The following is a 26,347-nucleotide window of genomic DNA, read 5'->3' on the forward strand; positions in this document are numbered from 1 at the left end:
CAGGAACTCCATACTGCTAAGATGATAAACACATTAAAGAAATTTATACGAATGAGGACACAAAAAGGTAGTTATAATTTTACAGCTAAATATTTGGGGTATTCCTCATGAAGTTCTATTTTGGCAACAAAAGGTTTTAATCTTTAGATTCATTCTGGCACATTTACAATGATGATAATCATGTAAATTCTACTTCATTATTTATGCCCTGGGCATGGAAATTATGTTATGACATGTTCAATAAGTTGAGGTCACCTATTAGGATGGTATTATCAGAAAAAAAATGCAGGCAGTTTTTCAATTCATATTTTTCCCTTACATTTTCAAATCTTTGCACAATTATGAGAAGTTAATAAATAGTTGGAAAGCAAAACAATGAATTTTGGACCTCTGCCTTTTCTAATTTCAGTTTCTGTATTTTGCATATTTGGACTGTCAAGAAAAAACAATCCTCTGCTATATATCCCTATTTTGACCTCCTGCTACTACAGCCAAATACAACCATCCTGCTTTTCGACCACCTGATTTCCTTGAAAAGCAGCCTTTCTTGCTACAAACTTAAATATTAGTTCACCAGGGGCTGTTTATCCAGCACACACTCCTGACTTGGCAGCTGTCAAGGCTAACTTTTGAGAAGTTGGTTTCTATATATAGAAGAATAATCAGTCAATTGAACATGTTTGCTGAAAGGCTGGCAGCTGAATCAGTCCAAACTGAAGCCTCTTTTCTAGCAAACCAAATGCATGTCTTTGAAAGGGGATACTGGGGTTAGGGACAACAACCTTTATAAATCAGCTTTCACACTATTTTCCAGCACTCGCTTCTGAGGATGAAGAGCTGCTTGCTCTAAAAGATAATTAATTCTTGACTCTCCCATTGCCCTTTCCTCTCACCTTCTGTTGTGGAGGAAAATTCCCTGACCTAAACAAGATGTATCAATCACCGTGTAAAGAAACACGGCTGGTGACAGAGCAACTCTGGAGCAGTAAAAAAGTGAGAGAAGGCAAACTCACACACTTGGTGTTCCAGACAGGGCAACGAGAAGTGTGCATATTGCACATTCCCCTAATCCGAAGTTGGCAAATTCTATTTATTTCTGTTTATTCTCCAATACAACCTTACTTATGTTTTTACAGCAATACTCCAGGCATAAGGAAACAGTATGATAAGCTCTGTGGGCACATCACAGACCACTGGTAAAGGAGCTGACAGTGATTACTAAAAGCAGAGTTGTGCTGGGCTGGCGGTCCTCGTGCCATGATGTTTTCTTTAAAGCCTGAAAGCTTCCAGAGTAGGGTATGGGAGAGGTGACTCCACTCAAGGGCATCCAGGATAAATCTGAAGGATTAGGAAGAATATCCACACGGCAGAAAACGCGGTACGGCTAACAAGTGAATATCTATGTAGAAAATAGATGGGGAAAAAAATCAACCATATCCAATAATTTTCCAAGAAACTATTTAACAGTGAGCAAACAGATACTCCGCAGTTACCAAAGGGCAGTATTTTTTCTCTTAGATATGTACCCAACACTGTTACTCTTCTAGTAACAAAAATACACGGGGGTCCCCTCTGCTACAGGCAACAAACTCTCTGCCTAAGCTCAGAAAGATGTTTTGGAAGAGCAGACAAAATTTATAGTAATAGCTGTAGAAGACTAGATCATTCAAGATGAAAATTCTTCAGCAGGTAAGCCTGAGAGTCTTCCAACAACATGAGAGTAATAATTTATATACATTTTTACTTAAACTTTAGCTTAGCCATCTTCATATCCATTTTCTTTGAAAATAACTGTATATACTACACACAAGGATATACCTTACTGTTCCTATTCCTATTAAATTTCTGCTGAAGTCAGCAATAGCCTTCCTCAAGTAGAGACCACAAATTTGGAGGTTCAGGTTAATCAGCCATTGCTTAAGAGGCTTCTTCTACAGTCTGTGAAATGATCTAAGCAATCTACATTTAGAAGTCAGGTAATAAATACGTCTCTTTTAAATCTGCATATCCAGACACTTTTTCTGCTTTATAGTAGCATGGAAGCCAGTGACCTTGGTATTTTGTTTTTTATTGAATACATTCTGTACTTTTTTGCATGGGTTATTGTAGAATCCACCTATGGTCACCTGCATCACACTGCAGCATTAACTATCTTCAAACCGAATGACTTCCAGAAAGGGAATAAACACCACTAGTTCAAATACTCAGGTGCAGGTAGGTGTTTGTATGAATATCTAGATGTAGATGATAATTACATGGCTACATATGCCACTTTTTCCTTTTTGCAATAATCTTGGCTTTCTGGGATTCAAATCAACAGGTGGCCACAATTACCAGTAAAAACGAAAGGTGTATTTCCAAAATATTTTGTCTATGTTTACAGTGCTCTGCACTTGATAAATCGCCGTTGTTTGCAGTACCATTCACTTGGAATTTTATTCTCTTTCTGGAGAAGGTGGCTAATGGCGGAAAGGCAGTTTTGAAAAGCGGTGAATTATTAGTTTTTTTTCCCTTCATTACCTACTGCAGTGTTCAAAGTGGAGAGGACTGGGCACCAGCCAGGTGCTGCCACTAAGCTGGGGCGTGAAAATCAGTGGCTCCCGCGCCGCCTGCAGCAGGGTTGCAATATCAGCACTGAAGCAGCCTCAGGTCCCACTGAGATTCTAGGAACATGGAATTTCTCCAAAATGCGAGTCATATGTAAGATCTAAACTTTAAAAGCGGGAAGAGGGCTTGCCACTGCAAACTGCCCTTGACTGCATCTTCATAAGTACAACGTCGCTAAAAATCTTTAAAAGTAAATGTAAATATACTGCTACTACCTCAAATTTCAGGAGAGAAGCAGCCACCCAGAGGCCTTTTGTGTACAACTGACGCTGAGTTATGTATTTATAGGCAACTTCACAAACTGAAGAAATCGCCAGCCTTCATTCACCAGCGGCCTCACCAGGCAGCCTTGTCCCAACCCTGCAGTGGCCGGTCTCCCCCGGGTGCACCGTGTACTTTCCTTTCTGCCTGAAAAAGCCCTACCGTAGCAAAACACTCACTTGCCGTGATGGGGTACAAAAAGTACCTGCTTTTCAACAGGACAATGCTATTATTGACATTTTATCAAACACATCTCTTCTTGATTTCTTTTTGTTTTGTTTTGTTTTTTTCCTTTTGACACCTCACACCTTCTCTACCTTTTTCTGTATATGTTGGGAAAGAAAAAACAAAAACAAACAAACAAAAACAACAACAACAAAAACCCTAAATCCTATGCTAAATCAAACAGACTTTTCTTTCCACCTTGCTATTTCACGTCTTGGTGTCTTGGTGATTAAGCTCCCATTAACGCTTTCTGACATTTTGCATACTGACTTTGTCTCTATTACTGTTTCAGTGTATCGTTTTTTTTTTTTTTTTTTTTTCTGTTTAACTGCTCTGAGACGCATTCTGAAGTATTGCCCTTCATCATATGAATATGGAATCTCCATCCTTAGTGATACTGAAACAACAACAAAAACAACAACAACAACAAAAACCCCCAACACTTACTTATAAATAAATAAACTATATTATTCAACACTGAATAAGCAGCCACCTTTGTGATTGCTCCGGGCAGTCCCTTTTATATCAGGAAAAAAAAAAAAAAAAAAAAGAATAAAGTGCAACTAAGGTCTTGAGTATCATATTTACAAGCTGTGTTTATCAGACCTTATCCAAATTCATATATAGTTCTTAGTAAAACTGACAAATAAATAAATACCTAAGGAAATGTCTGGATAATAAATGCTTAGTATTTATTTTCATTTTTCCTTAGAAAGAATACATTTCTATAACCCAAATGTTCAAAATAAAACACAACTCCTCACTTCACACTGTAATAATCACTGCAAAGTGAACAAGACAGCCCACTCTATAAATCCAAACAGTTACAAGCACTGGACTGCTGAATGGAATTTTTTAATAATCCGTGTTCCTTTTTAAGTTCAGATGATATTTATCTAACATATTGGGAAAAATGATTCAAGAACCTCTTGAAAGTTTATAAAATCCAACTGTCTTCATGTAATTTGGAAGAAAATAGATCCATTTCTACTCAAATCTACTATTTGCACTTATTTATAAAACAGAGATCTATTCTTTTTCAGAAAACATGAAAACAAAAGAATTATTCTCAGCTTCCCACAGAGTGTCATGTTATTACAGTGTTGGTCTAAACTGCTGCAATTTTATTTTGGGAACATTATTGTATTTGAAATTGTTCTAACAGAACAGACAGACCAATACTTCTTGTTTCGCATGAGGCAGATCTTCTCTTTCAAGCATGTTTCAGTTACAAGTAGCACTAGGAAATTTCAAAACAGACGTGTTAACGCCACGTACTCCAGCACACAGCCCTTGCAAGGCCAGGGCTTAGCACTCTGCTCGTCACCTGGGGCCGAGCGGAAGAGCCCTGCCTGGGCGAGGGTCTGATCATTGCCCCCCAGCCAGGGAAACGATGCTCCTGAGCCAGCTTCGGCCCTCTTTGGGGAAATGCTGTTTGGTACCAGCCACAACCATGCAGGACAGCTCACTGTTTTAGGTTTATTCTCATTGCCAGACTAGACGTAAACAGTGATGCTAATTTCTTGTTTTAGGTTTAACACATCTTTATCCTCATTTTGGTAAGACAGCTCACATCTGCATAACTTTCATCATTAAAGTACTTTCACAGACTTCAAAGGAACTGCTAGCATGCTTAATCTTACACAACTTCTTAGGTATTTATTGAGCTGTGGTTTCCAGTGGGGTTTTCTGGACTGGAGAGAATGATCAGCACCATCCTGAAAGTCTGACTTGTTTGCTCAGGGGTAGCCTATGCATCTTACCTGCAGCATTCGTTCTTCCTCTGAAAATATCATCATACGCTTTCCATTGTGGGGTCACCTGGTAGGCGTGAATGAACACCACGAAAACCACTACCAAGCACATTAACGGCACCAGAGCAGCAGTGAAGAGGGCCGCGTAGGCATTTGGAATGAAGCACCTGACGAAAAGAATGGAAAAATTATGTTTATAAACATGAGAAACACCTTGAACGGTCATTAGAGAGAAAGATTTACTTTACAGACCGCAAAATCTTTAACTCTGTTCCCAGAGTAACCTCGGTTGGATGTATTCGGTTCTTTCGTCTCTTTTTCCCTTATCATATCTTAAGGAATATAACATTTGTATCTTAGAAGTATGCATGCTATATTTTAGCCCGACCAATATTAAAGAGATTTAAACTGTTGCAATGGAACAAATTATATTTTAACCAACTCCATGCAAGCTATGTTCATTTAATGTGATCACTCTTAGTCACCAAGTTCTAAAAGGGCATTATGCAATTTTCTATACTTAGCTCCTGAAACCACAAATTAAATTGTGAGAAATATATTCTTTAAATAAATGAACAAGTCTTAAAGGCAAAATTCCTCCCAAGTTGTTGGAAATTATATGTCATTTGCACACTGAAGCCAAATGCGCCCTCCCTCCCACTTTTTTTTTTAACATTGTCCTATCTGTCATTACTGTTTCCATTCATTAAAGTTATAATTATTTATAAAGACGTGATGGGAACTTGAGTTATTACTGAAAAAGAGTCAAATTACGCATGTAAGACTTGAAGGGTACGGAGATGATAGTTAAAGAGAGATTTCCACTGTCTGAGAGATCAGGGTTTGCTATGAACTCCCTTGAGGTCAGCATGTGCTTCACTGCCACTGACCTACTCTAGAGATGACGCAAAACTGAACAGCCCAAGGGACAGCTCAGGAGTCAGTATGTCTAGAGAGTATGTGGTCACTGCTGTCCCTATTAAGAGGGTGTAACTTACCCAGCCCTTCTGTTTTTCAGGTCAGCTCTGCTAAATAAGTTTACAGTCAGTGCTGGTACAACATACGTCTAGGAAGAGGCTGGGTGTTTCTCTGGTATACATTCTGGGTTTGCTTAGAGGTAGTCTGCCCAGCAAGACCTGCAAGCCCCTGGGATTTCATTCTTTGTCACTTCCAGAGCATCAGTCCGGCACAGTCAGTGAAACAAAAAAAAAATTTGTAGCAGAATCTAGATAGCTTGTTTTGACACTGTCCAGAAGATACAACAGGCTGAGATATCACCTGATAACATCAATAAGTAAATAAGTAAGCAAAAGGGAAGGTAGGTTCTCTCTATTGCAATTAAAGTTGTTTTGCAGGACGGAATGCTTGAAGTTGGAAGGGACCTCTCAAAGCCATCTGGTCCCACCCCTGCTCCAGCAGGGCCACCCAGAGCAGGGTGCCCAGGCCCACGTCCAGGTGATTTTTGAAGATCCCCCAGGAGGAGGCCCCACAGCCTCTGGGCAGCCTGTGCCAGTGCTCAGCCACCCGCACAGCACAGAAGTGCTGCCTGGTGCTCAGGGGAACCTCCTTGCTCCAGTTTGTGCCCGCTGACTCCTGTCCTGGCACTGGGCACCACTGACACGAGCCTGGCTCCGTCCTCTTTGCACCCTCCCTGCAGGTATTCATGGACATTGATGAGATCCCCCTGAGCCTCCCCTTCTCCAGGCTGAACTACCCAGGTCGAACAGCCCCAGCCCCCTCAGCCTTTCCTCACTGGACAGGTGTTTCAACTCATCTTTGTGGATCTTTGCTGGATTGTCTCCAGCATGTGCATGCCTCTCTTGGCCTGAGGAGCCGAGAAAAGGACACAGGACCCGAGGTGTGGCCTAGCCAGTGCTGAGAAGAGTGGAAGGATCAGCTCTCTCAGCCTGCTGACTACACTGTTGATCTGTTTCATCTTTACAATTTCAATATTTCTTAGGTATGAAAGTAACTTTTTGTCCCCATATGTAGTTTTCAGTGGACCCAAACAGTGTAAAGATGTGAAGGCCCATCACCACCACCTACGCTGCCCTTAGTGATTAGACTGAAGCCAAGAATCTCAACACAAGTATAGTCCTCTATAAAAATAAATTTATAGTCTGAAACCTGTATCTCTTTCAATTTGATAAATTTTTGTATTTCAGAGATGAGACATACTGTTAAAAAGCTGTCTGAAAGTCTTGAAAGGTTTCTGTGAGCATTCCTTTGTATTCAGTTAACAAAAGCAGCAAACAAATGAAAACCCACAGAAATGGATCATTTTTACTAATATCCCTAGGTACTTGCTCTAAAAAAGACACCAAAGAGTTACATGGACAAGGAATACACAAAGCCATGTTAACCCACAAAACTTACCTTATTTTTTAAGCAATTGTCAGCAACTTAACAGAAACCAAAATAAAACCAGAACAAAACAAAAACCCCAGATACTATATTAGGTTTTCTCTTTCCTTCAATACCAAGCAATAAGACATTTACAGTACATATTTTTACTGGAACCAGAATAATGAGAAACAGCTTTATTAATATAAGATTTTTTTTCTCTCTTACCACAGATGTATGTTAAAGCTAAACTGATACTTTCAAATAAGGGGCCACACAAACCAATAGACAATATCTTTCTTTTGGAAAGGACAATATCTCAAAGAATTGTACACATTTAAATCAATCTATTCATTAAAATAACCTTGATTATTGGCCAGTAAGAATCAGAGCTTTACCTTTTTTGTTTGTTTGTTCGTTTTTAATTTTTCTTTTAATCTATAAAAATTGATTGTTAGGCTTGCACTCTTCTCAATGGGGCAAAGTATGTTTATTTGATCCTGTAAGTGCCTTTGTAAAGTCTCCTGTGATATCTTAAACCATAACATCTGTTAATATAATGAAAGAGATTCCAGCTACACAAAATATAAGAGGACCTCTTTTATTTCTCAGAATATTTTAATGGAAAAAGAAAATACAATTAACATGATGTATAGTGGAACTATTTGTAAGCGTAATTACGTAACTTATATTAAAAAGGAAAAAAAAATAAATTGTTAAGTTAATAAGGACTTTTAAAAAATATTTGAGGAAGGTATTCAATAAAAGTTCTGACATACTTTGTTCCTTTTTAAGCAAGGAAGTTTTCAAATAGTTCAATGCATTGAAGACAGTTTCATTCATTTTTTGCCATGTTTTGAATTCTAAGGACAACCTCCTTCAAGTGCAGCTTGAAACTCTTCTACTTTTGTCAACAGACATCTAACTGTCTGAATTTCATTTGTCATATGAGTTTCTCTCTGGAGCTAGACCTAGATTATTATTGTTGTTGCTTTTTAAAATTATTATTATTATTATTATTATTATTATTATTATTATTATTATTATTATTATTATTTAAAAATCGTGAGCATGAAACTCAACAACACTTAAGCTTCCCCTTGCCCTTTAGGCACAACTGGTTAGTGGGTAGCCTGTCACAGAGAACAGAGAGTTGTGGCTCCATGTGAGTTTGCTGCTATTGCTCATGTTATATCAGGAAGGTAAAAGACAAAAGTCAGACACATGAATTTGCACTTTTATTAAAAAACAAAACAAAACAAAACACTAATGAAAGTCAAAGCTTAAATTATTTATTCATTCATGCTCACGCAGCACATTCTTCATAAAGTGCGTGAAACAATGCTAAAAAATGAAAAAAGACAAGTAGGATTACAATATACATGCACTTATAGATATTCACACATGCCAGGCTTTCTCAAAAGGCAACTTGTCTTTCAGATTTGACAATTCTATTCACTGGGATCTTGGCTTTGTTGTGGAAGAAGGCTACATTATCTTTGAATTGGCACTTCATAATTCTATGAACATGCTCATCAATTTTCTATTAAGTATAGAGCAGGCCAGAGAATGGAAACATTTTTTGCAGATAATTACTAGCTAAAATATTGATAATCTGACAAAGTATTTGCAGCAAATTGTGCCTAATCTGTAGTTAAAGAATACAGCAAACCCTAAAACAGTCTTTCTTTTATGAACTCATTTTTGATAATTATATTTATTATCTGCTTCTGATGTTCTGGGCAGCTTAGCAGCTTGATAATCAAACATCTTTTGAAAGCATTATAATTGTTTAATACATGAAAGCTCTGTGCTTTTAAATTCAAGAAGTTTGTTAAGCATAACCCTGTAAGAAGACCTGATCTCTTGCACTGCACCTTAGAATCATCAGCAAAACCAGTTCTCTGCTGAATGTTCATTTGCAATTTCAGCTGACAAACTCATGTTTGCACCCAGTGCAATGCATAGAGGAGTTTAAGCTGCTCTCTCTGGTCCCTTCCTCCAGCCTTCTGCTTGCTTTGCAGTTTTCCAAATCACATCAAATATTGCATCAAATACCTTTACATTTGTTGGCAGTGAGGTGCAGAACCAAAGCATTAAGTGCCCAGGTAATGCTGTACCATTTTATTTCCCTTAGCATGAAAGCAGTGCCAAAAGGTCACAGGTTTAGACCCCCAGTCTTCATCCCACTTCCAGATACACTAACAACTGACCCCACAACAGCCTGAAAACATGGGCTGCACTTACTAAAATCCAGTGGAAAATTTAAAGAGTGATCCACTCTGATCTGCTTTCTGTTCGCCTTTGTAGTAAAATTCAATTTTATTTCTTTTTGTTTGGTTGGTTTGGTTCTGCTCTGTTCTGTTTTGTTTTGTTTTTAAACTTTGCTACACGGATATGAAATTTGTGACCCAGCCAAAAACAACTGCATGTATAACAGAGGACACCCTGTTCTCTAACCTTACAGCATTTGCCTGTGATGGCATTATGGATGCAGCCACAGGAAGGTTTAACATGAGAGAGGATTTCAAAATGTTGCTGAACTACCATCAAATACAACTCATTGTACATGTGAATGTTTTACTAAAGGAAATTGTACTGTAGCTGAGAACTAAAGATCTTTTCTCTCCATAAAAATGTTTTTCTCCATACCACGCCCTGCACTCTACCCAACCCAATGTAGAATATGCAAACGCTCCGAGAAAGTTGTTTCCAGTGCTCACAGTACTCACCTCTACAGACCATTTCTCCACATTTAGCCCTACCCTTTCTTGCTGCAGCTTATGCACATCACTTCTTGGCCTAGCCAGCACGGATGTGGGAAACAGATTTTTCCCTTGTTTGCTGCAACACTTCTTTATCTAGTTGTAAACTGTTGGCATTCCCCCCCTGCTCCTCCAAATCTTCTTTAACTAAACAGCCCTAGATCTTTCAATTTGATTGAGCGCACTTTATATTTAAGACCTTTGTCAATCTCATCGATTACTCAACTTCACACTTGTGTTTCTTAAACTGCAAGGCCCAAAACCTTGACAACATTTCATCTCAGCGAATGGCTAAAGAAGAAGGACTTTATGTGTCCTTAAGACTAAGTTGCTTTATATATAGGCCTATACTCTGCCTGCGTGTTACGCCATAGCGCAAAATGCTGACACATACTCATTTTATCATTGATGTTGACACACACTCGGTTTATCATCCACAATGAGCATGAGATTTCTTCGTGCAGAACTGGTAAAGAGCCAGTTATTCCCATCCAATTTTTTCATAGCCAATTATTCTTGGCAAGATGCAATTCTTTCCACATGTCCCTGCTGAATACCATGCTACTTTTTCAGGACAGATCTCAGAAGTCAATAGCACCCTAAATTATAACAAACATTCAGTGGACTTCTTTCCCATCTGTGTGCTGTGGTAAATTTGAATGGAAACTCCTTATCCCAGGCTTGTACTATACAAGGTGAATGTAATATTTTCCATTCCATTAACAGTCAAGGAAGATGTTGAACAATATTTGAAAAACATTTTAAAGTCATGATTTATTGATAAATTTCATCCAAGGATTCTAAAAAAATTTACCTGAGAACACAGATTGTTGATGCTTGTTTCAGTATATCTTGGAATAGGGAAATTTCAGATGAAGTTGTGGCAAAAGTCAGGGCAATGACATGATCTAAATGACATATAAGCCTGTTGAACAGATGTAACTAAACAAATATGAGACATAATGAACATTCAACTCAGGAAGAACTAAAAAGCAAAAATCGAGTTGGTTTTCTGGAACAAAACTACATCAAAGTTTAATTCATTCTTTCATGAGTTTACAGATTTGGCTTGTAAATGTACTTGGAAACTTTTGACAGCATTTGAATTACACAGTGAAATGTAATTTTACTTACACAAGGAAAGTAAATTTGGAAAACCTACTTTACACCTGCCACATTCACTGTTTAGTTTAGTTTGTTTAGTTTAGTTTGTAATTCTGCAGAAAACAATCTGGTAATTACTGTGCAATCACATTAAGGAGAAGATGAGCCGTAACTTCATGCTGTTAAAAAGAATACCATACTTGGACGTATAACAGTAGTTTTTGCTGCAACACAGATGAAGTAATGTTATGACCTAGTCAGCATTACAAAGACTTCGGTGGCAGGCTGTATCTGGTTTTGGCACATTTGAAAAAAACATGAACAGAATGAAGAAAGTTCACAGGAGAGCAACGAGGGCTACAAGAGGTCTTATAAATGTATGCCAGTCAGAAAGATGAAAAACATTTTTGTTTTGTTTTGTTCATGTATTGGCAATCTACAGGTAGGCAAACAGCAAAAGAATAACATCTTCTCCGTGTTGTAACATATTTTCTGTGCTGCAAAAGCCAAACTGAGGGACTTAAACTGCTCAGATATAGATGTGAGAAAAAAAGCTTCCTAAGGCAAGAACTGTGAAGGAGCGAATACAGTACATTGTTTCTCTCTGGAGGCTGTCTAAAAGAGACTGGACAAACATCTGTTGGGAATATCACCACTCAGAGCAGGGGGGATAAACACCTCCAGAGCCCTCCAACAACTCTTTTGTACGCTTCTGTGGTTCATGTTCTCATTTAAAAAATGCAAAACTAATCATAATAGACACTTAATGCAAAGAAAGAAGTGGCTGAAGTAGTAGTAACAGGAGAAAGGACTAGCTATTTTTAGGGGTATTACAGAAGGATCATGGCTAGGTTCTCATTTTCTGATCTTAACAGAGGATCCAGACACAAATTAGCAAGGTACTTTCATTCCCAGAAATTAATGCTTGGAAAGAACACACACAAAAAACAAATGTGTTTCAATGAAAGATGTTGGGCAGCTCTTATTTCTGTGCATGATGTGTTCTTTCCCAAGAAAGCCCCTGAGGTTCAGTTCCAATGTAGATAAGGTTTTCTGTTCCAGTGAACACTTGCTAAACATTTCATAATCAATCCACAGAGTCAAGCCCATCTGATCTGGTATTTAGCATCCTATGTAGTATTTCCTGGGTACTTGCCAATCAGTGCCTCTGATCATTAGCAACCTTATTTCTACCCATAATCTGCTAAAATATCACACAATTCAAACTGAATAATAAAAGTTCTTGGAAAAGTAATCCTTCAGATGCCCAAGGTGAGCCCATACAGCTGCAGCCTAATAAGCCAGTGCTTACTCTACTATGCAGAACCCAAACTAATGCCTACCAACAACTGTAGTTTTATTGCTGTTATGACTTGCATCCTTCTACTTGTTAGACAATGTCTCTCAAAAGATATGCATAACACACACACACACACACAAAAATGAGAATTTTAAAACAACCCATCAGCATAGATTTTATATATTTTTTTTCTTTTGCAAAGGGCAACGTGCATCACAATACAATAGGCGTGGAACCATCCCAAGCATTACAATTTTTTCCTAAGCCTTCAGAAAGCGACCATAAATTTCAGGTGTGATCTGAGTAATAAAACCACATCCAAACAATAGCTTTATGTAATGCTTCTATTACCTAAACTTATTATGTATTAAGCATGGGCTATAAAGATTACAACTTCCAATTTGCAGAGTAGGAAGAAAACTTAGTGAAGAAAAATAATTTTTACAAGACTTCTGAAGATGTCAGTGCCGGGTCAAGAAGCACAATATAAAAGTCCAGCTGTCAGAACAGAGCATAGATAATCAGGTCTCTTAATCTCTGTGGATGCACTTAAATTCAAGTACAGCTTGAAATGACATTTTCCAACCAAATTATTCCAATATTGGTCAGAGCACGGTATGTTTGGGTAACTGAAAAAAGAAAACAACAATCTAGGAAGAATTCCCATCCTCATTCAGTACTGACTGAGGGGAGGACATGAGGCTGGCAAATGAAGATCTCGGGATGGCTGCTCTGTCATGGAGCCTCTGACTGTCCCAAACGCCCATCTCTGCTTTGCACCACTCCAAGACGTTTTCCAGGCAATGTCCAGGCAGAGGCAGACTGAGTCCCCAAGTCCCAAAAGTCATTAGTGATGACACTACAGTGGGCTTGGCTCCCTCCGTGCTCTACAGTGTATCAATAATTTAACTCTACTCCAGGCCTTGGTGCTCTCAGACAATGCCCAAACACCACCTGTGAGGACCCACTGCCCACACGGTGTTACAAGAACACCCCTCTGGTTGCTGTCAATGCAGCTCTGGTTATTTTGGATCCTTTGAATTGGAAAAAAAAAAAAAAATACCACCACACAGAGCAATCCATTTTAATGCCACAAAGATTCTTTGCAGAGACCAGAGCAGATAGAGGAACGAATGCTGTGTAGTTTTGTCTGGGGAAGAGCTTCCTAACAGCTGTACATAAGAACCCGTCTGCGTCATTCAACCTTTGAACTAGGTTGCACCTCTTTTATTTAGCCTGAGTATTTCGATTTTTAGGTGTTTCTTTATAATTTAAAACATTTTCAAAAGTGACAAGCAGGAGACCCAACTCTAGGTAGCCTAGCATAATCGCTAATTTTAGGCAATGGTAGGAAGTAAAAGCTGGAGAGAATCATGTTCCTTTAGAATATATCAAGTTGATTTAAAAAACGATAAACCAGTATTTTTATTTTTTCTTTGTCTTGGCTTCTAGTGAAAAGATAAACTTCTAGAGGACATGCAATGACAATTAGAAGAATACATCTGCTTACAGTTTTATTACAGCTTTCATTAAACAATATAGCAAATTAAAACCAGCTAATAAAGTATACTGTAATACTGTTTTGTTACACTGCACTCATACACTGATCGTCATATTTAAGTAATTCAAATAAGAGCACATATAAATCAAGGTCTAAAAATAAACTAGACTTTTTGCAATTACGGATGTCATAATTTCCAAACAAGCCAAAGCAAATCCTTACATTTCTACTAATTCAGAAACTGAGAGTAGTGTCTGAGCATCTCTGTATGAAACAGAAAACTCCAGCCACTATAAAGAGAAAAAAAAAAATCATAATAAAATAATGTACTGCAGCTGCATAATGACCTGCATTAAAAGGAAGCAACATTTTCCATTCTTTAAAAAGTATATAATGATGATGATGATAATGATGATGATGATGATGATAATTACATTGTTTTGCTACATGCTATACACCCCCCACCAAAAAGTGTAAAAACATGATTTGATTAAAAACAAACATCTGTCTTCTCATGTTGCTACACATGACTATGGATGCCTTGTAAAAAATAATGATTCAAAAGGCTGTGGCAGCTGTACTGAAGTCGAGCATTAATGGTCAGATGCACTCTGCATTTCAAGCAGCTCGTTATTCATAAAAACCTTGGCCCCACAACAAGTTTTAAAAGAAGGAATCACATGGTTTGGGTAAATCAAACACGGGAACAAAAACAGAGCGGTATCATGACTCAGGAAGACAGACTCTGTCCCTTTTCATGATTCATTGCTTTGGGAATCTTCACAGGGACGTACTGAGCAAGGACATTCCCTCCAAGTAGGCTGATTTTTCTACAGGACTGAGCAGGAAAGAGCAATTTCACATTGGTCAGCATAAACTACGGCAGCCTCGGGGTATTCTAAGTTACAGCTGGCGTCCCAGAGAGGTTGTTCAAGCTGTGGAGGCCAATTGCAAAGCAGCATGGCTTCCATATTTTGATGACTCTCCAATAAGCATGGGTTTCTTTTAACACGAGGTTTCTCTCAGGAAATAGAGTTTTTTTTTTTTTTGGGCTCTGAAGCAAGAGAGTAGCTCAAAATAACCAGGAGAGAGCCATCTGATGGTATTTGCGCAAGGTAACTCTAATAAATGGCCTTATGCTAAGGTGAAAGTAGGGCTGCGTTGTAACTGAGTCAAAGGGTGTCGGCTGGAGCTTTCCAAGAGGCCGGACAGAGCCCACATCCTGCTGACACTGACTTTACAGGTTGTGGTTGACCAGCCCTCCTCTGTTCTTTGGAAAATCCCTGCTGCCTTCTTTGAGTGACCTGCAAACACACTGTGTGATTAACCCATGTTGGACAAATCACATGGGCTGTAACAAGTTTTAAACTCTAGTTTTCGTACACGGAGTTGCAGTGCAGTGTTATAAAATAGCTTTAATTCTGGTTATATTGGTAAAAAATCTTGAATATTTATTTATTAGACTAGAATATATTAGATTATATATTTATTAGCCTATTTATAACTAGGCAGCTTAAGATTTTTAAGTGATATTTAAATGTCTGTAACCTCTCCCTAGAACTGTTTTGCCTATTATTTCTTTCCATAAAACAATGCAGCCAGCTGGGAGATTTGGGCCCCAACCCCAAGCATTATATCCTGTCTCAGATATCAGATATCAGAAATCAGAGTGTTCCTGATGAAGTGATCAGAAGTTTTTAAAAAACTAGCGCTCTGCTGGAGTTCCATTTTACAAAGCAAGATGTTCTCTATTATTAGTAGATTCGAGCCTCAGAGAATAATCTTCACACAAAGGATGTGTGAAGTTTCAGATGACAGACATAACAATTGTAAATATTACACTTCTCTCTGCATGATATGTATCTGAAGCTATTTAAATGTCAGTTCCTGTTGCTTCTAGCTGTGGCAAAAAAAAAAAAAAAAAAAAAAAAGACCTTTCTGTAGTTTAAAAAGTAAATTTGCTAAAAGCAAGTAGGTTTTTTAACATTGATGCAAGCTGTTTAGGAAAGCTAAAAAAAAAGCAAGGTAAAACAACTTAGAAACTTAACAAAACTCACCAGCAGTTACAAAGTGCCGTCTCTCATTTTCACTTAAACAATACAGTTTTTGTTGAGCTTGTACTATAAGCCCATGTCAGTACTGTTACTGCTAAGCACTTATATAAATATATGTTCTTCCTGATAAGCGAACCACGAGCTTTTCCTGATACTAGTGATTTTTAAAAAATAAATGAATTGTCAGTTCTGACCTACAAACCATGCAGGCAGAGAAACTCCAGCCCTGAAGTTTTGGATCAGTTTGCTCTGTTATTAATAGGCGTTTGTGCACTATGTAGGGTACTGTTTGTTTAGGGTTTTCAGGGAGGTTTTCTCTTTCCTGCTTTGTAAATAGACACGCAGCTCTCAGTACAGCATGTGCAGGACACGGAGCGGAACGGAAACTCGCAACATTGCTGCTGGGGAGGAAGTACCAGTTGGTTTCCTCACAAATAGTCTGAAAATATAAATTTGTGAGCCTGCAGAGCGGCGAGTCAGTGCCCTTTATCGTGGCCCTGCACCTGCCTCTGCCCGGCGGGAGCGGCAGATAGGGGCTGAACCGGGAGCAGCACTGCAGGGCAGAACAGCCTGGTGCAGCATCACGGCTGTGGCTTTGCGAGGTGCTCACGAACGGGATGTCTTGCAAAGACAGACAGAGCTGCTCCACAAGCTGCTTCATATCCCACGCTGAGATGTGGTCTCGATCCGTAAAGCAAAAGGTGACAACTGCACACATCTTGATGTCAAAATGACAGATTCCTGGCTCAATCTCCCTAGCTACCTTAGGAACGGGTAGCAAGAACTGAAGTCAGGGGACGAACACTTCTCACCCTATTAATTTCAGGAAAGCCGTTGACTGAGAAAGGTTGCACAGACCTGTGGAATTATTGCTGAAAATAATAAAAGAGGTGTGTGCTTTCACTGTAGCTGCAGCTTGAAGATCACAGCAGGATTTTACTTTTGCTTTTGTTTAATCATCCTTCCTCAAAAGGAAATTTTTTTCTGGGACACACAGTTCTCCCAAATGCCATCTGCTTATGGGTCAAGGCAAGCAAATCCCAGATGAACCATAAAAGCTGCCCCAAAGCATCCAGCACAGCTGTAAAATGTGACCTACATGCACAACTATATTTTGAGACTTCTGTAACCAAATACTACTGCCCAAAGCACAGCACAGCTAGACTTACCTCCTTTGAGCACTGCATTTGGTATCATCACCTAATCAGAGTGATGGGGAAATGGACCTCAGGGATCTCTTACTGCCCATACCGCTGTGGATATTGTTTGGTGTGAACTCCAATGAATGTTGCATTTGTGTTTGATGGATTTAGACCAGTTTATATCTCATGCGGATTAGTTCAGAGGCAGGCCCATGCCATTTTGTGTCACAGATAATTCAGCATAGGTAAAACTAATTCTTTTACTGAATTTAAGTTTCAAGGAAAGTGCAAAACATTTAATAACAGTTTTTCCAGTTTTTATAGAATGATAATGTGGCAGTCAAACTTTCAGCATTGCTTAGTTTTATTTTTTTATTTTTTTTTCTCTGTACGGAAAAGGAAGAGGAGAGTGAGAGGAATAGGAGAACTAGGAGGAAAAAAAGGATATGAAAAATCAGATCAGTTCAGTTAAGAAACATAAACTCAGAAAGAAGAGGATCTTACACTGCCTAGAAATTAAGCCAACGCTTGCTCTTTGATGTTTACACTTGGACAGGCTATCCCAACTACTTTTTAAAAGACAATTTTACATCAGTGAGAATTGCTGCTAGAAACTAAACAGTGGTATGCCTATCACCTTTACTCACACATAAAAATTCATTATTTCATAAGTAGTACCATATTCATTAATGGAGGTACAGAGCCACTATGTACTATGAACCATTGGAAACAGTGGGGAAAATTCACTCCACCATGAACAAAGAATGAAGAAGTGCCAAGATGCTGTTTTGAAATAGCAAGAAGAGGACTTTCAGAAGACTCAGCTTGAGTCAGTGTGTGCAACAGCCTTGTCAATAAACCAGACCTATTGCATAATAAAGCAAAAAACACTTTCTTGTTTTTCTCTGCTGTTGCTATTACTGTAGAGCTAAACAGCTGGGAAAGGGGGAAAAAACAAAGTGCCTGAGAAATGTTTTTCTACAATGAGAACCCAAAATGTAAGCCACTGCTGCTTTAGAACGTGGCCCACTGTGTTTCAGCCATCTCATTATACCACTTTCTAGAGTAATGTTTCTGAACAACTTTATACCTAGGTGTTTTCTTTCTTTATTTTTTTTTTATTTTTCCTTTGGAAGTAAATCCTCAGGAAGCACCAATTACCAAAGAAGCAGCAGCAGCAGGGATCTGGCACAAGCACTGAGTTAATACAATCAAGACTTCCACAGCACTGGAAGCTCTGGAGTGTCCCAGCAGGTTTTCCCAGAAGTCCCGTAAGTCTTGTAGCCCTCAGAACTTGGCCAGGAAAATAAACTGGTAGAAACCTGCTTGATTTTTTTTTAGAGTATCTTTTTTATTAACTCTGCCATTTTAAAATTATATAAGGATTTACATGACTGATTTTGCTGTCTTGCTCCTGTTTATATCTAAATTTTGTTTGCCATTTGTATCACTCATTATCAATGCCTTTAACATAATAAACTACAAATAAGGTTATTTTTCTGTTTTCTTTTACTATTTTTTACAGTTTCTCACAATCAAGAAAGTGTTTTCCTGGTACTAGCTTTTAGGGCAGACATTCCTAATTCTTTTTTCTGTCCATTCTTTAAAGCAAGCCTTTTCATGTAAGTCTCCCTGAAAAAGGAGATGTTAGCATATGCAAACTGCCAAACATACGTGAGGCTTGTGTGCTCACAGCACTGCCCCTTGGCAGGAAGCATAAGAAAAAAAAAAAAAAAAAAAAGAAAAGAAAATATTCCATTGTGCTTTTCTTCCTCTTCACAACACTACTTAGTATGTACTTTTTGTTTATATATATATATCTGCATGTTTTGTTCCACCACCACCACCCCACGCAAAGCTCTTTGTGGGCTGTAACATAACAAATGCCCAGGATAAGCAAGTATTACAACCATTCCTTTTGAAGACTCCTTGTTAGATACTGACCCTGTCTAAGCCATACTGGCAATTAAATTTAATACTGTTAATGCAAGTCAATCTCCTATCACTGTTTTCCTTTTTCTCAGATATTCCTGAGCACAGTCTGGTGAGATACACTTACATTTACTGGTGCTGCTGCCTAGCACAAGCAAGAGTTTGCATTCCCAAATTACAGCTCACTGCACCAAGTACAGTTCATGTCCACGCACTTCGAGCAACTAAAATGTGAGCAAAAAATTGGCCTGCTGCTGCAGAATGGTGCTGTGGTAAAGTTCAAGAAAAATACTAATTTTCTCTACTGCTTTCAGGAAGATCAAACAGAAGAGGCTAGATGTATTTACTTATTATAAAAAACATGTCAGTGTCAACGAAGTAGTCCCAGCCAGATGCTGGTATTGATCTCAGAATTGCTTTTCTTAGCATTTCCTGTTGTATTCTAGCCTATCAGATGAAGGGTTTTCTAAACTGTTGGAAAACAGATAAACCAAGAACAAGCTTTTTTAGTAGCAGTAGGCGGTATCCTGCTAAATAAAGACCATAAAGTAGGAGGGACTATATTGTTAATTTCTCACACAACCTGAAAGGAAAGATCAAGCTTTTAAAGGCTGTCATCAGCAGCAGGGATACAAGTCTTCATCCTGTGACCACTCTGTGTTACCTTCGTCATAGTGGACGCAGGCTTCAGAGAAGTCTCTGGAGTTTTGCTCAGGTACAAAAGTGCTGTGTGAAGGATCAGGCCCCACGGCCACCTCTGGATGCAGCTTTCACCTACATCAACCTGTCCTCACAATCCTCTAAAATGATGTTGATTTGTCAGACTCTTAACAGTGGTTGAGAATTTTGCCACCGAGAAATAACAAATATTTATTTCTACTCTTTTTTCAAAATTCCATTGCTAAAATCAGCTGCAATTTCTCCTGTATTGTAGGGCTTTAAAAGCACAACACTGCAATTACCCTTCTTTTTGACGTGCTAACATTTGCTTAACATTAACAGTAAATATTTGCCAAGATATAAAAAGCACTCAGCCCCTTGCACTCCCCCTCCCCCCAAACTATCTTCCTCCACCGAAAACATATGCTTGTAATGAGAGATAAATAAAAAGGTAATTAAAGACAGCTCATTTATGAATTATTTTTAGATAATCCATAGCAGTTGGCAGCACCCTAGGCAGCTTCATTGGAAATAATGGAGGGTGAGGGTTAATAAAAGAAAACAGAAGTGCACAAAAAGGATAGATTTCGTGCTTTTTTAACTGTTCCTATAGGTCAGGCAAGTAAGGTAGTTTACCCAGTATGTGTGCATATATATACATATATACATATATACTGTACATATATATACATATATATATACACACACATACTCATATATCCCATACACGTATATCACACATATATCATACACATATATCCCATATATATATATGGGAATGTCTCTGTTGTGGTGCAATGAAGACACAAACCCAGCAGCTCTGGTTCATTAGAAATATTTCTCATATTTCTCATACAGTAGCACACAGCTCAGCATGGTCTAATTTACCCTGCCAAGAAGGGCAAACAGTGAATGGTGAGATCTCAGCCCATGAAAAATACATGTTTTTTTGCCCCACTGCTTCAGCTGAGTAGCTCCTGCAGCATTTGGCTTCGCATCTGGATGCCAACGCACCATTCTACACTGAGCTCTAGCAGCAGAGGTTTGTAAAAGATCCTGGATGCTTTGCCAGTGAACTGGGCAGAAAGGAAGGGGAAATAGAAGTAGCTGGGACAGCAGGACGCACAACCTGCAGGGAGAGGACCACGCAGGGAGACACTTCCAAGTCCGTATGGAATATAAAACAAGGAACAGGCACTAGGGGTTGGGAATTACACATCCATTCATCATACAAACCTCTTTTAGCACTTCTGACAGTTCAGCTGAAAACACTGAATTCTTTTCCTAGCTGTTGGCTTATTCCTGCGTGTAAAAGTCTTGTGTTTCAAATATTTTGTTCTTAAGAATTAGGACTGCATTCAGCACTTTTGAAGCAATAATAAGAGACTTCATCCAAATACTTGGCCAGAAATTAACTCACTCGAGCTAACAAATTCCTTTTACTGGGAGTGGCACTAGTGCCTGGGATTAAGAAAGCAGAGCTCCGTTTCAGGGAACAGCTGGTAAGCCAGGGACCTGTGCCCAGGCCACGTGCCAGCAATGCAAGGTCAATGCACCTTGGTGAGGCTCAGCAAGGCTTCCAGCTCTTTGGCTGCCTGGGTTAAACATCGGTGCACCAGCCTGGCATGCATTAGGTTAGAGAGAAGGTACGACTTCAGCCGTAACAAATAATTGATGTTTACAGGGTCCTCCTTGTAAGTGCAGGCAGTTCTGGGGGCTGCAGCCTTTGGGAGAAAACTCCATGAAGATTAGCGTCTGGAAAGGTGCTTCAGGAAGATTTTATCCTTAAAACAGCACCAAAACAAGTGAACCTCAATGGGTAGGTACTAACAGGAGGCATTATGAGCTATTAAATCTTACTTTTTTGTTCAAGTCGAGGCCTGAGCCTAGGCTGCCCCTCACTCCTCCACCTATCCCTATGAGTTAAAACTAAATACATCTTTGATGGGCCTTGCCACTCAAGCTTCCAGCCTTGGTAATACTTTTAAGTAAATATTTCTCACCACTTGCAACTTTTATGCACTTTGCATAACACCACATCTACAAGCAGGGCATAATCATTCACAGCTTTGTGCTTCTTTCAAGCCTTCGCTATGCTCCCTAACGAAGTGCTTTACCACAGGAGAGTGTCTCCAGAAATAAATGTACAGTGTTTTTGTGCACTGCCCAGTGCTTCACATACTGATGTTAAACAAACCAATAATTAAGACAATATCTCAGAACATTAGTTGTCTTCAGGCGTCTGTTTTATCACTAATTTGGGCTACAACCCAACAGTGCATGACTCACCCAAAGAACTGAGCATGCAGAAAGCATCTGTGCCACTCGTTTTGTTTGAAGTTCAGGTTTGACTCCCTCTTCTGAAGATAAGAAAGTGCCCTTGACCCATTCCTGCAGGAGGACACATACGCCCGGTACTGGAGCTCATTTTTAGTGAAGTATCTTTTCCAAACAATGTTGGCTGTGGCTCCTAGACATTAGTATGTACCCTGTGCCTCAGTCAAGATCTTGATTCAGAGAAACAGCAGTGTGAGTAACAGGAAGAGTTACTCTCTTAGTCACAGAAAAAAGTTCATAATTTCCAATTCTCTGTAGTCTTGTGTTCCCCCGTCCCTGTATGTGGCTGCAGACACAGATTCAGTGACTTAGCTGGAAAAAATTCTGCCTAGTCCTATTCTGCACAGAAGATAGTAGAGTTTGTTTTTTTTCTAAAAAGGAATTTTGCTAGACAATCTTTTCCCGTTATTTCTCATAGATATCATGGCAGATTATACAATACAGAGAAGATACATTTGTGAGAACATTTAGCTTAGCCTTTTTCTGCGGCTAGGTGCTATCATCGCTATCACTGAAACCAAATACAAGTTGCTTCTATAATTTTAAAGGTTTTAAAGAGGAAAATGAATGAATTAGGTAGAACCTCCTGATGTAAAGGGGCGATCATTCTTGCCTTGAGAATATAGATCTTGCTAAAAAAAAAAAAAAAAGAGACAACTCCAGAAACTGAAGGGATTGGCAGAGGGAAAAGAGCTCATAAGAGTGCAAGGAACAGGCACCCAAATGTCAGAAATGAATGAAAAAAAACACATCTTGGGAACCAAAGGAAACTATACTGTTTGGTTCAAGTCAAAAAAATAGACTAAAGCTTGACTAAAAGTGTGCTCGGAAAGCAGCTCAACCAGTTTTCACAAGGACATGGGCAGGGAGATATTTGTTTACAATATTTTAAATTTCTATTCTATCATGTCTAATTACTTCCAGTTTTCTCCATTTCAAGTGCTACTTGTTTTAGTTTATACTGTAATAAAAACAGGCCTTTGGGGAGTTTTAAGCAGAAGGTTTAGTCAGATTCAAACCTTAAGGCTGCAACACAGTTATGCACAAGAGTACTTCTTACATTTATGAAAACATACTTTAATGTTATTGTAGGTAAGACCTCTAACCACCCAAGTGCATCAAAAGTTCGAACTCCACTAATGTGTGATTCTTGCCAATTTAAAAGTGGTGCATATTTTTCTAGCATGTTATACCTCTGGAAGATTTCTTGGGAACAAGTCCAATGAATGTGACATAATTAACATTTACACTGATCTGTGAACAAAAACTGATACAGATAATTAAGTAATTCTGGCCTCTGTTCTCAAAAAACTGTTGAGTAAAGGCAGAGCCCTGTAAACGTGTGAGGTTCCACTGACTTCAAAGGGGTTTGAAATTTGTATGTCTCTGCAGTGTAGACAATTAAGTTTCAGGGTTATATGAGAGAACAGAAAGCCACCTATTGGTAGTATGCCCGTATCAGAAGTCCTCTTCTTGTTTCTTTGTTTTTTTAAGTGTAACAGAGTTATAAGGTGTCATGAACCCAAACCCAGCTTCTTACGTAAAAGATGACCGAGTTGTTGCTAGCCTCAAGTCATTTGTCAGTTTGAGGTTTTATAACTGTACCTGCATTGTTTCTAGAACTGTCTACAGCTGGTAAATCCCCCGTGAAGCAATCAAAGACACATACAAAGCAAATACAACTGACATTTTTCTTCAGAGTAACCACCAGTGAGACTGGGATGAAATTGGAAGCTAGATTTTATGTAATTCTTCAGATTTCTTTCTCTACCTCTCCATTGCATGTTCTGCCTCTCTTTGCCTATGTCTATAATTTCAGTTTGCTTCCATATGTTTCCCACCATACCAGGTGAACTGTGTCTTTGTACTTTATGAGGGCTATCAGAAATAAACTACTCAGATTAAACATGTTGTTAAAATTAAGCCCACATTGAGAACCTTAGCTAACAGCTGTTCTAGAAGTAAGGCCATGACGGGCTAGCAGCATGTACCAGGACAACGGCAAATTTTGAGCTTTCTGACGTTTCACACTGAGCTTTGGAATTTGACTTAAAGCTGAACTTTTGACTTTTTGTGAACTCATCTGCATATGGAGAGGAGGGAACTCGCTCGTCACGGGCATAGGTGTGGATCTAGCACACACCTAGGTACAGATTCCTAGGGGAAAATAGACATGAGAGGAACATATTGACTTCAGTTTTGCTTTGAATTTATTCTTTTTTTTTTTAATTTATAAAGCCAAACTATAGACAGAGGAGGAATTTACACACACTTTGGCAGCCCAAGTGTAACATCTGTGTGCATACACTTCAGAGAAGATAGCTGTCTGACAGGACAATGGTATAAAGCGACAAAATGTTTTATTATTTCATCTGCTCCTAATTCCTTACTTAACAGGGAATGACACATTTTTACTGGTTTGAGTTTTTCTTATTCCATAAGAAAAAAAATATATTTGAAAGAAGAAGAAGGGTGATGAAGGTGTAAGGGCATTAAAAATCCCAGTGCAGAAACAGATTTTGGTTTTGGTTTATAACCTTTAAAATCAAGTAGCAAATGAGTAAAATATTTTTTTTAATGGAATAGAAAAGGTTATTTGAGTTCTGTCCTTGTGTCATAACACAAAGTCACAGTGAACTCCAATGTAATAAGAAATGGCAAAAGGAAATACTTTTTAGAACAGCGTGTACTTGAGTGGTAATTTATGTCATTGGAAAATATTTTAGACAGAGATTGCAGAAAATTCAAGCAGGGATTGAAAAATTACATGTACAACATGAAGACTCAAAGATATAGAAGGATGATGTACTTTTTATAGAGAGATATTAAACCACCTAGTTCAGAGCTTAATTCCAATTTCAGTTACTAGCCAGCCAAAATGATCTGACATCTTTCTCAATAGTCTTCCTCTTATCACTAAAAAACATTAATGTCTCAGCCATCAAAGCAATTCTTAAGCATTGATATATTCTTAGAATACAGTTACTAGAGACCAAAGTAGACAATATACTTGAAATTTTACATTAGAGATTTCATTTCCAAACATTGAGAAACCATGATGCAAGCCTTCAACGAGAACTTAAAAAGTAAAAAACAGGATAGATGGTAAATGCATATGTAGACCCCTTCTCCCACATTTCTCTTGTGTTCAAAGACAAGTCAACTGCCCACAGAGAATTTGAAGTGCAATGATGTGATTGAGCAAATGGTTATTACACAAAGAAGTTATGCAGAGGGGCAGTTATAGACACCCGGATGTGAAATAACTTATTATTCTTTCTAAAAGAAGACATGAGAACCAATGCATATTTTTTTGAAGGGATCAAATCTTATTACTTTCCTTAGTAAACATGTTGCATCAAAAATTCCTAGAACCTCCACATTTTTCATTACAGATATGCAGATAGACTGCTTTCCCACCATTCAAACCCACCAGAGGCAAGCAGCCATCTCAGTCCAGAGCCATTTCATTTCATTTGACTTATGTCAATATCCCTCTCATCAGCAACCTCTTCAGTCCTATTCAAACTGCCTTTCACCTCTCCACAATTTCATAACCAATTCTTAATTTTTGCCAACTATTTCCTGAGTAATTTTGCTGTAATTCTTCAATCCCACGTACAAATACAAAATGTACTGAGTTCACTTATACCGCACAGAAGCAGCCTGTGACCTGGCACTGCTCAGCTCCAGTAGGTCTCAGAGCACAAACCTCCTTCCAGTGCATTGGGGCAGAGCACTGCTGGACAGAGATCTTCGACTGCCAGCACCTTTGGAGTGGGACAAGGAAGAGTTGGGGCAAAAGCATGGGCTCCAGGTACCAGAAGCTGAGCAGAGAAGATCTCGGTGTCCACAACACTGGTCTGCACTGCAGACTCTGCTCTAGGTAAACCCTTGCAAAATGGCAATGAGATGGTAACAGCTGAGCAACAGGGTAATTAGCAAAGGGAGGAATACAAGAGCCCTTTCTTCATGCGTCACTGAACTACTGTCCAAAAACATCATGCTACTTGGTGCATCATGATATGGAAAAATTTACCAGTACCATAACATTTCTCGTAATGCCAAAGACTGCAGTGTTCATACCACATATAAAATCAGGCAATTATGAAGATAATCACCGTCTCTATACTACTGTTATCATGATGACAGTCTGTTGGTTTTACACAGTAACATGTTATGGGTGTTACAACATATTGTACAAAATATATATTTTGTGTAAAATTTGTCATATCTAAAGGGTAACACTTCTTTTGAAGTAAAAAATCTAACAGCTCAAATCATCTTTTTATTCAGTGCAAGCATATAAAGACGTTCTTTCAGCATAAGTTTCAGCTTTTAATTTCAGCTATTAATTGTGCC

The 26,347-nt window shown here is 38.6% G+C and overlaps 1 protein-coding gene across 9 annotated transcripts in view; it reads right to left on the reverse strand.

Annotated features, from left to right (window-relative positions):
* The window catches only part of ADGRV1 (adhesion G protein-coupled receptor V1), a 289,328-nt gene that overhangs the window by 50,406 nt on the left and 212,575 nt on the right, over nt 1-26,347 (reverse strand). For all 9 annotated transcript variants that reach the window (XM_066988535.1, XM_066988534.1, XM_066988533.1 and 6 more), the window contains one exon: nt 4,857-5,014. In XM_066988535.1, the coding sequence (XP_066844636.1) occupies nt 4,857-5,014 (158 nt within the window). The remainder of the gene's footprint in view (nt 1-4,856; nt 5,015-26,347) is intronic.

This window comes from Anser cygnoides, chromosome Z (genome assembly GCF_040182565.1).
Source record: "Anser cygnoides isolate HZ-2024a breed goose chromosome Z, Taihu_goose_T2T_genome, whole genome shotgun sequence".
Lineage (NCBI taxonomy): Eukaryota > Metazoa > Chordata > Aves > Anseriformes > Anatidae > Anser > Anser cygnoides.